This window comes from Emiliania huxleyi (assembly GCF_000372725.1).
Source record: "Emiliania huxleyi CCMP1516 chromosome Unknown EMIHUscaffold_121, whole genome shotgun sequence".
Lineage (NCBI taxonomy): Eukaryota > Haptophyta > Isochrysidales > Noelaerhabdaceae > Emiliania > Emiliania huxleyi.
This window is the reverse complement of record NW_005201381.1, coordinates 121,953-130,616: the sequence shown is the minus strand read 5'-3', so window position 1 is coordinate 130,616 and position 8,664 is coordinate 121,953. Positions and strand designations below refer to the sequence as shown.

Below are 8,664 nucleotides of genomic sequence, written 5' to 3'. Positions count from 1 at the left end.
CTCCCCCCCCCCCCCCCCCGGCAGACGCCGAATCCACATCTCTGTGTTCAGCACCGCGAAGACACTCGCACTGTTCCCTTGCGTCACGCGCCAGTCGCTCCCTTTCTTCCGCCGTCCACGCGGTGCTGCGAGTGCCGTTGGCCAGTGCCCGCAGGCACACTCCGACGCGTTGTGCATTCACACCGCGCATTCACACCGCAGGGGCAGGAGGTGCTCATCTGCTACGCGCAGCCTGCCGAGCTCACCCCCGCGGCGTGCAGCAGACACCTCGACCACTTCGACTTTACGAGCGAGGCGGAGCGGCACAGCGAGTGGGACGCGCCGCCGCGAAGTGCGTCCGAGGCGGGCGCGGCCGAGGCGGACGAACTCACCCTCACTCTCGAGGCGGGCGCGAGGGAGGCGGTGCGACGCGCGGCGCGTGCGGGGCCGGGAGGCGGCGTCGACGAGGCGGCGTGCGCGGCGGTGCTGCGCGAGCTGGCGCGAGGGCCGGGCGAGCGGACAGCGTCTTCACGCCGTTCTGTTGTCCGCGTGAGTTTGCTTTCGTTTTTTTCCGAAGGTGAGAGAGCTCGGCGAGCGGCACCTGTGAACAGCGTCTCTTCACACCTCTTGCGTGAACAGGTGCGAGAGCTCGGCGAGCGGCACCTCGCCGTCGCCCGCGTCCGGCGCGAGCTGCTCGCGGCGATCCGGCTGCAGCTCGAGGAGAGCGGCGCGCCGCCGAGTGCGCCGAGCCTGCTGGCGCTCCTCGAGAGCGCCCTCGAGCTCTGGCGCACCCAGCGCGCTCTCCTCGGCCCGCTCCACCCCAACTGCGCAGAGAGCTTGCACGAGGTTGGCGCGTCCATCGGCGGGCTGCTGGCGCGGGCGCCGCGCGCGCTGTTCGCGCGCTACCCCGGTGTGTGGGACACGCCCGCCGCGGCGTCGCACGCGCAGCGGCACGCCCTCGAGCTGCACCGCGGCATCGCTGCCCTCTACTCGAACGAGGGGCTCTTGCCACAGTCGGTTGAGTGAGCAGAGAGTGCTGCGCTGTTGGAGTTCGTGTGCGCACAACCGACTCTAGTCTCTACAGAATTGTTATAGAGAAGCCTCCAGGACTAGTTGCAAATACGGCTTTACGGGTGGTATCATAAAATGACCTTTTGACCACTTTTGAGATGTTTTTTGTCCGTGTTGCTCCCAGCGCCCTCGCCCGCCTCCCTGAGGCCATGGCTGGTGCTACTAGTATGGGGGGCTACCTGGATACCGCGAGAGCGACCCAACTCGTCGACATCGTCCGATGATGGTGCCTCAAAGTCAGCCTCCGGAGGCTATCGTCGCGTCGAGCCGGCGGTGGCCGTGACATGTGGTTCCACCACCCCTCGCAGGCTTTGCCTCTGACCGCCACCGTTCCCGGGCTGCCTAATGGGATGGAAAGGAAGGCTGGGCGAGCGTATAGAAGCGTGCTCGACCTCGTCGTGGCAACCTGCACGGCAGCGCTGGTAGGCGCGATGAGCGTCGTGCCACCTGACCCAAGACGGGTCGCAGGCGTCGTACCGAGCGCGTCAAGTCCGTGTACTGATGTTCTCTGCACGGGTGAGTCACGTCGGTGTCAAAGGAGCGACGTGCGACTTGTCAGAGCTTGATCTCCGGTCTCAGCGGCGTCGAGTCGCCTTCGGTGGCGACAGCTAGGATGCATCTCCTCCGTCGTTTTTCGCGCGATGGCCCTGGGAAGCTGGCGGCGCACGCATGCGGTCCTTGTGTGTGCGCGGAACGCTTTAAAAGTGGGTGCTCTACGTCACTTTTTTTGAGTAGATAGTGCCAAGCTGGCCGTGACAGCGTTTTTTTTTTATTCCAGTGTATGTAGCTCTTTTTGGTAGTTTTCGGCTTTTTGCACAAACAAGTTTTGCACAAACGCTCGTCCCAGTTTTTTGACCCAGAGTCTGCGACCCACGGATGAGGGGGGAAGACGCACACGCGCCTAGCTCCAGATGTCGACCGCTCAGAACACACACGGCGCCGCACGCCGCACGGCACAGACATCACACACTCACACATCAGAGTACAGACTCCAGACAGGTTTTTTTTCGGCATATGGACAATTTATATTAACGGTGTGTGAGGGCCGCGGCCCGCGCGCGGCGCGGCGCGCCGCCCAGTGGCCCGCAGGCGAAGACGTCGAGAAAAACGAAATCACTCGAGACACTCGTCGTGCGGTCGTGCCCTTTCTGTAGGAAAAACAACTCATTCGCGCGCTTTTTCTGGCCACCCCTGCCACCCCTGTGTCAGTGTGCCCGTGGTAGTGAGAGACTGCCGGTGAGAAGCCGGAGGAAGGTCGCTAGACTGAGATGAGACCGCCAGTGGAGTTGGGATTCCACCGTGCACCGCGCTGCGAGCCTGTCTGTCGTGTCCCTTGTCAGGAGCAGGAGAGCCCACCTGTCCCCCTGATCGTCCTTCCAAAATCCTGCTCGTGCAGGTGTGGACCCTGTCCTCCTCCCCTATCCCTCGTTTGGTTTGTCTGTTTTCTTTCTTTCTTTGGCCACAGTGTGTATACATGTATTATACACAAATGTCATGATATGTCGCTTCTCTCTCTCACGAACTTACCCGGAGGTCACAGGGTTTGCGATGTGATTTTTCGACAAAAAAGTTTCCTCGGTCACAGAAGAAAACGCGGTTTTAGGGCACCACACCAGCACGCGAGCATGACAGTCTCTGCAAAGTTGCCGTTCGCTGCTTGTACATACATGCTGGAGCAGCTCGCCGACGCAGCCGCCGCCTCCGCCCACCTTTCGAGCGGAGAGCAAGCAGCCTCCGCCTCCGCCCACCTTTCGAGCGGAGAGCAAGCAGCCTCCGCCTCCGCCCACCTTTCGAGCGGAGAGCAAGACGGCCCTCACTATTACGTCACCGTGCCAGCCTCGTCGGTCCGCAAGCTCTGCGACGACGACGCGCGCGACGCCAGCAGTAGCGAGACGGAGCTGCGGTTCCAGGTCGGGGACGAGGTGATCGCGTCAGTCGCGTCAAAGCAGTGGGTCAACGGCGTCGTCACGCAGCAGTGGTACAACGACCCCTACTGGGAAGACCGCGAGGAGCGCGTGCCATACCAAATCCGCCTGTTCGGGCTAAACTCCAAGCTGATCTGGTGCCCTGTGGACGACGACTGCGTCGTCAGGGCGGCCACGGAGGAGAACTTCCGCGTGCTGGGGGCAAAGAGGCTGCCGCCACCTCCGGAGCACAAGAAGAACCAGATCGCACTGTACGACGCGCTCGACGCCGATCCCGGAGGCGGCTGGCCCGGCCAGTGCTCCTGCTGTGAGAAGGGTAGCTGCGACCGGGCGACGCGGCTGCGGAAGAAGCTCGAGGAGCGGCGGCGGCAGATGCTGCCCTGCCAGGACGACGCCGTCAGCGGGAGCGATAGCAGCGGCGAGTGCGGCGGCCCAGCCAAGGCCGCCGGCGCGAACCTCGACAGCCTGATGGCGTGGATCAATGAGGAGAGCGCAGCTGGTGGCGCGGCTCAAAAGAAGCGGAAGAAGAAGAAGCAGCGGCAGCAGCGGAAGCAGGAGCAGCAGCAGCAGCGGGGAGAGGAGGAGGGGGAGCAGCAGCAGGGCGGACAGGAGCAGCTGCAGGCGGTGGTGGCGGAGGAGCAGCCGCTGCCGCCGCCGCAGCAGCAGCAGCAGCAGCAGGCGCAAGTGCTGGGAGACTGCTCGGATGACGACATCGAGAGCTTTGAGAGGCAGCTGCAGCTGGGCGGCGCCAGCTCCCGCCCAGTGCACCGGCGGCTGCCGCTGAAGCCCGACATCCGATGGGCGCTCATCAGGATGTGCGACTCCATGACGAGCATTGCTCCTCACTCTCACCGGCCACCACCCGACCGCTGCGCGGGCAGGGTGTGCCCGGCACATTGAGGAGCTCGATGCCCCCCGGAATAGGACGTGTGCACCTCATGGTTTGTGAGAGGCTCTTGTCACTTGTGGAATATTCGTGGGGAGAGAGAGAGAGTAACAGAGTTACATTCGGCTCTACTGTGGGGAGCAGCAGTGCAGTGGTGGAGCTCTTAAGAGCTGAAAGGCGTGTAGCGCAGAGAGACGAGGCCCCGGCGCCGCTGGCGCGCTCCTGAGTAGCGGCTAGCGCCGCTTCTCTCACACTGCACTCAAGCGAAGAGGGGTGCCTCCCATTGTGCATTGAGTCTCTCGGGCTATTGACGTGAGTCTCTCTCTCTTGGAGAACCTCGAGACTTTGCTTCGGAACATTGTGTGTGTGTGTGTATCGGCTATCGCGCGCCTTGCGGGGGGCGCGCGCGGAAAAGAGCCTAAGAGAACCTTTTATACTCGCTTAGTGTGGGTAAACGAAAAAAGTAAGTTTCAAATTGTCCACGTACGGCTTCGTGAGTGGTTGGGGTGGCCTCAGGCATCCCCAAGGGAGCCTCTGCTTAGTGATTGTCGAGACTTTAAAGTATTCGTAGGTGTTCGTTTGAAAGGCTGACTACACGGTGAGCCTTGCAGTAAACCTTTTCCTTCTAAGCAGGGCTACATAATGACCCTATAGTGTGGGGGTGTTCCTGGCGAGTTGTGATGAGTAGGATTAGATTAGCCAATGTTATTTTGAAGTTCCGGCATGACGTCCGGCCAAGCAAAAATAAAGAACACCTGCTTCTTCGTTCAAAAGTAGCGTATACGCTACTTTCGTTTACCCACACTAAGCGAGAAGCCAGGCCCACATTATTTTGTGTCCCAGTTGTTGGACACCCATCACTGAGCCGACAATGCTACGGACGGGTAGCCCCAGGGTGGCGCCCACCCCCATACCCTCGGGCACTTGCCTGCGCCCTCACGCACGCGCTACCGCTAGCCCACGCCCTGCCCCGCAATATCTCACTCCATCCCGGCCTGCGGCATACCTCGGCACCCCCTTGCACGGAATCTGAGCGTGAGGGAATCTGAGCGTGAGGGAATCTGAGCGTGAGGGAACCTGGGCAGTGCCGCGTAGTGCGGCGTGCGCGCGCGTGCGTGCGCGGCGTGCGCGGGCGTGCGCGGCGTGCGCGGGCGTGCGCGCGCGTGCGCGGCATGCGCGGCCAGGGCGTAGGCAAGTGCCTGAGGGTATGGGGGTGGCGGCCACCCTTTGGGAGTCGCTTTGGCTAACCGTCACAGGAGCGGATCCGTCAGCTAGTCGTGTTCACGCCGGGATCGTGTCCCGACGTGCGCACCCCGGCTGGGCGGGCTCGTGCTGGTGACACAGAGTTCTAGAGGCTATGATCCTCCTGCCCTTCCTCGACCAGCCCTTGCTCCTCCGTGCTTGCGCGCCACGTCATCCAGCGGCCGTGCGGGCGACTGCGGCAGTCGAGGTGCCCCTCGAGCTCCCGGGCGTGACGCTGGCGGTGCAGGACTCGCGGCTGCCGGGCGCGGGCCAGGGCCTCTTTGTCAGCCTCGCCGACGGTGCCGACTCGGCGACGATATCCTCGGGCGAGGTTCTCTGCGGCTACTGTGACGAGAGCACCCTGGTCGACGAGGCGACGGGCGACAAGGCTGTCCCGTTTGCGTTCGGCGATGCGCAGAAGCTCGTGCTACTCGCAGGCGAGCCACCACACACCGTGCGGAGAGGGTGTGCCCGGCACATTGAGGAGTGTGAGAGGCTCTTTGGAGTACCACGCAGGCGAGCTGATGCCGCTGCAGCGCGCCATCGCCGGTTCTGGCGCCTCTTCGCTGCACGGCCACGCGGTGCGGCGGTACGGGCCGGGCGACGCCGGCGTCTCGGTCGTGCCAGACTCGCTCACTCAGCGGATCCTCGTGCCGCGGCCGGGAGCGCCGCCCGCCTCAGAGCTCGGGCGTGGGTCGCTGGGGCAGTTTGCAAACGACCTCGCCTTTGAGCGCGGCCTGCTGGGCAGGCGCCACGCCGCCCTTGAGTACGAGACCGCCTCCGCGGCCTCAAACTCGCTCTCCCTGGTGTGGGAGCTCACGCTGCTGCCGCCCCGGCGGGGTGGCGGCGACGCCGCGGGTGGCATGCTCGTGCCGTCGCGCGTGGTGCTCGTCACGAGCCGCGACATCAGCCTGACTGCGGGCGGCAGCGCGGTCGAGCTCGGCTGCCACTACGGGCTGCAGTACTGGCGGGTGCTGCAGGAGCTCGGCTGGCTGGCGTGACCTCGTGAGGCTCTCGAGAACTGCAGAGACACGAGACGCGAGAGCCGAGTCCGCTTTCGCCTCGTGCCTGCTGGTGAGTGGAGTCTGGATGTCATGTGTGCATGCAGGTTGGTGCTCGCTCGCTCTCACATGCATGTGCATGCACATGCACATGCACATGCACATGTGCATGTGCATGTGGGTTGACACCTCGCCCTTGTAATATACGTCGCAGCGAGAGATGGTCAGAGTACCTGAGTAGACGTACTTTCTAGCTCTTCCCTCTCTTTCTCTCCTGTCCTCTGCTACGTCTACTTCCACACCAGTGGTGGCACCTCCGTGGCACCAGAGCTGGGGGGGGGGGCAGAGCCAGACGAGAGGGGCTCTGAGAGGCGCACCGCAACGCGCAATCGCGCAAGCAGCTCACAGCACTCAGCAGCACACCCCCGACTGCGACTCTCCCCCAAGCGGAGAGTGTATTTTCGTTTTATTTACCCACACCGCCGGTGAAACTTCTTTTTTCACTGAGCACTGAGGGCGGCTTCTCAAAGAAGAGGGCGTGGAAGGCACTGAATGCGAGAACGGAGAACGAGTTGGCACGTCGCTCGTCGGGGGCGTGTTGTGGGCAGCTGCGCGGCGGCTTGTGTGCAGCCCCCCAGGACGCTCGGGCTCGCCGCGCGCTCTGGCGTCTGCTGCGTGCTGGGTGTATACTTGTTACTTCGGCTCGCTCGCTCGCCGAGCCCTCGGAGTGTTCGTCTCCCCGAGCCCGACTTTTGCCAACACCGATATTGAACACAGTGTGTCAGTGTCACAGTCTCACAGATACGCAGATAGAGATGAAAGAGGCGCGGTCAGTCACGGCTTTGCTGCGCCAGCTGGGCAGTGAGGGCCTAGCTAGAGACGCCGACGCACCATGCCTCCTCTCTCTCTCTAACTCTCTCTCTCTCTCTTTCTCTCTCTCTCTCTCTCTCTCTCTGCCCATGGCGCCCGCGACAGCCGCCAGGGCTCCCGCACGCGCGCTCACTGCTGTTGCGCGCTCCACAGCTCGGCGAAGCGCGAGCCGGGCGTGTCGCGGAGCTCAAGCGGCGGGCCCGACTCGACCGCCTGCCCCGCGTGCATGACCACCACCCGGTCGCCCTGCATGATGGTGTCGAGCCGGTGGGCGATGGTGAGCACGGTGGCGTCGGTCATCTCGCGGCGCAGCGTCTGCTGGATCAGCTCGTCCGTCTCCATGTCGACGGAAGCGGTCGCCTCGTCGAGGACGAGAATGCGCGCGCGCTTGAGCAGCGCCCGCGCCATGCAGACGAGCTGCCGCTGACCCATCGACAGGTTGGCGCCGCGCTCGTCGATCGGCTTGCCGAGCCCATCGGGGTGCTCGCGCATCGCGCCACCGATGGAGCACGCGTCGAGCGCGTCCCACAGCTGCGCGTCGGCCGCCTGGGAGAAGGGGTCGATCTCGGGTGACCTCGGGCGACCTCGGGCGACCTCGGGCGATCTCGGGCGACCTCGGTCCATCTCGGGCGACCTCGGGCGACCTCGGGCGACCTCGGGTGATCTCGGGGATATCTCGCCTCGGAGAAGGGGTCGAGGTTCTGGCGCAGCGTGCCGGTGAAGAGGACCGGGTCCTGAGGGATGATTGCGAGCCGCGAGCGCAGCGTCGGCAGCGGCACCGCCGAGATGTCGACCCCGTCGAGGAGGATGGCGCCTGCGCGCACCTCGCCCATCCGGAAGAGGGCCACCAGGATGGACGACTTGCCGGCGCCGGTGCGGCCGACGATCCCGACCTTCTCGCGCGGCGCAATGTCGAGGCGGAGGTCGGAGAGGACATCGGGCAGTCCCGGCCGGTAGCCCATCCGAACGCCTATGCGACATGTCTCGGACATGTCGTGGTCGTGTCCCGGACATGCCCGGCCGGTAGCCCATCCGCACGCCCGCGAAGCTGATGGCGCCCTCGGACGGCCACGCCGCGGGGGGCGAGGGCGGCGCCCTGGCCGCCGCCTCCTCGGGCTCGAGCTGCGCATACTGCGAGAGCCGCTCGACGGCGACCATCATCGTCTCGAGCGACGTGAAGTTGCGCAGCAAGTTGTTGAGCGTGTCCGTCATGCCCGGCGCGTAGGAGAGCGCCAGGCCGGCGAGGCCGGCCGACGCCTTGCCGCCTCCGCCGTTTGCGAGGTGCGAGGCGACGGCGAGGAGCGCCGTGAGCGCGAGCAGGAGGTTGGACAGGAACTCGAGCCGCACCGACAGCCACCGATTGGCCGCGTACATGATGAAGGCAGCGCGCCTAGGGGAAGGTTCCGAGAAGGTTCCGAGATCGTTCCGCGTACATGAGGAAGGCACATGAGGAAGGCGGCGCGCCTTGATGAGTCCATGAGCACGCCGTGAGTTATCCATTCATTGCAGGGCGCGTGCATGGTGGCAGGCGGCGCGCGTGTTTGCGTCGAAGCGGCGAACCGACGCCTCCTCGAACCGCGGCGCGACGCGCATCGCGGCGATCGTCGGCGCGCCGTTGAGCGCCTCGGTGAAGGCGGTGTAGATGGGCGAGCGCGAGATGGACTCGAGCCGCTGCAGCTCGCGCGACGAG

The 8,664-nt window shown here is 64.5% G+C and overlaps 2 protein-coding genes across 2 annotated transcripts; one reads left to right on the top strand and one right to left on the bottom strand.

Moving 5' to 3' along the window:
* Positions 1-5,218: 5,218 nt before the first annotated feature.
* Positions 5,219-6,104, top strand: EMIHUDRAFT_454777 (hypothetical protein; the record flags this gene model as incomplete). The annotated part of the gene is made up of 2 exons (XM_005790150.1): positions 5,219-5,557; positions 5,640-6,104. 2 exons carry the CDS (start codon positions 5,219-5,221, stop codon positions 6,102-6,104), a joined length of 804 nt encoding a protein of 267 aa, XP_005790207.1.
* Positions 6,105-7,103: 999 nt separating this feature from the next.
* Positions 7,104-7,966, bottom strand: EMIHUDRAFT_70386 (multidrug resistance-associated protein, ABC superfamily; the record flags this gene model as incomplete). Its single annotated transcript, XM_005790149.1, has 2 exons — positions 7,104-7,505; positions 7,619-7,966. The coding sequence occupies 2 exons, from the start codon at positions 7,964-7,966 to the stop codon at positions 7,104-7,106; spliced, it is 750 nt and encodes a 249-aa protein (XP_005790206.1).
* Between the last annotated feature and the right edge of the window lie 698 nt (positions 7,967-8,664).